Below are 1,415 nucleotides of genomic sequence, written 5' to 3'. Positions count from 1 at the left end.
TCGAATGTTTCAGGTAGGATATGTTGTGAGTATAAATAAAACTGACAATGCTACAGTACAGATGTCCTGAGTGTGTGCTTGCACTTTCCTAAATTCCTGATTTTTTACTGCAGCTATTTGTCAGAAACACCAAGTGGGGCAGCCTGGAGCAAGACAAGGAAAACTGGGAAGAGACTCACTCCAGCCAGTAACTACTGAGTAGCAGAGCAGTGACCAGGGTGTAAGCAGTTAATTGCATTCTGGGCTACAGCCAGCACATCACCGTTATATCACACTGTTTGCTAACGGTTAATCCCTTGAGCCTTACCAACTTGAAGACCATAACAGCTTCTTCTTTCAAATCCTCTTCTGATTGGGTCAGCGCTTCATCCAATGGAGTGGTCAACATACCAAATAAGTGCTTCTGCATGAAATAAAACATCAATGACAGCAATGTAAGGGACTTCCTCTGTACCCTCCTCCAAATCATTTATGTGCTGTCTAATCAGCATAGGATTCCACACACATTTACCTTGAAGTGAATCCGTACAAAGTTGGAAAAAGGATAGTTGTTGATATCAAGAGCCATCACTAGCTGTTCCTCTGATTGAACCTGTGGAGTTTCAATCTGGATAATACAATCAGTCTGATTTTCTTTACCAGCTGCACAAAAGCAAACAACATTCAGACATCAACATCTTCCTAAGTATTTTCAGTATGTTTTTCACAGTGAGGAAAAGGGGACAATACGTTCTGGGTATGGAATTATAAAAGTATTGCAACTTTTAAAAGGCAAACCATGAAGTAAAGCAGCAACAGACAATGGGCAGATTTCATATATGTATTTTCTGTACTGAGATTGTCAGTAAACTTCTAAAGAGATCACTTATAATCTCATGGCACCCAACACACCAGATAATGAATATCACCACATAATTTCACCGACATGGTGTATATTTAGAGCCCTGAATTCTCAGGTTTTAGAGTTGAGGTGCAACATTGCAACTTCTGTGACATTTAAGGTGCAGGTTCAGGGGATTTTCAGATTACTTTATCTGTAACATTTCCAGTGCGGTCAGGTGCAAACTGAACTATTTACTAGTGTGATATATCCACTGAAAATAGGCAGAGATACAGAGAATGTGTGAAAGGCATGGGTAAAATAAAAGACAAGGAAAGGAGAGGTGGGGTGGGGGATGGAGAGAGAGAGGGAGAAAGAGAGATGGGGGGTGAGAAGGGGGTGAGAGAGAGAGGGGGGGGCAGGAGAGAGAGAGGGAGAAGTAGAGAACAACAGAATAATGAATCAAAATGAATAATGAAACAAAAACCATACCTGCTGCTGCTGCTGCTTGGAGTAAGGAGGACAACTCAGCAGGAATGTCCAGGTGTGCGACATTCACCACTTCCCTCATTGTTTGTTCCTGATTGAAAAGATC

The 1,415-nt window shown here is 41.6% G+C and overlaps 1 protein-coding gene across 1 annotated transcript; it reads right to left on the bottom strand.

Annotated features, from left to right (window-relative positions):
- Window positions 1-244: 244 nt before the first annotated feature.
- Window positions 245-1,415, bottom strand: LOC125485686 (unconventional myosin-XV-like). Its single transcript, XM_048609723.1, has 3 exons — window positions 1,313-1,415; window positions 512-642; window positions 245-403 (listed from the first exon to the last, which is right to left on the bottom strand). Exons 1-3 carry the CDS (start codon window positions 1,389-1,391, stop codon window positions 245-247), a joined length of 369 nt encoding a protein of 122 aa, XP_048465680.1. The 5' UTR covers window positions 1,392-1,415.

This window comes from Rhincodon typus, chromosome 21, assembly GCF_021869965.1.
Source record: "Rhincodon typus isolate 14 chromosome 21, sRhiTyp1.1, whole genome shotgun sequence".
NCBI classification, from domain to species: Eukaryota; Metazoa; Chordata; class Chondrichthyes; order Orectolobiformes; family Rhincodontidae; genus Rhincodon; species Rhincodon typus.
Note: the sequence above shows the minus strand (reverse complement) of the source record. Positions and strands in the feature narration are given on the sequence as shown.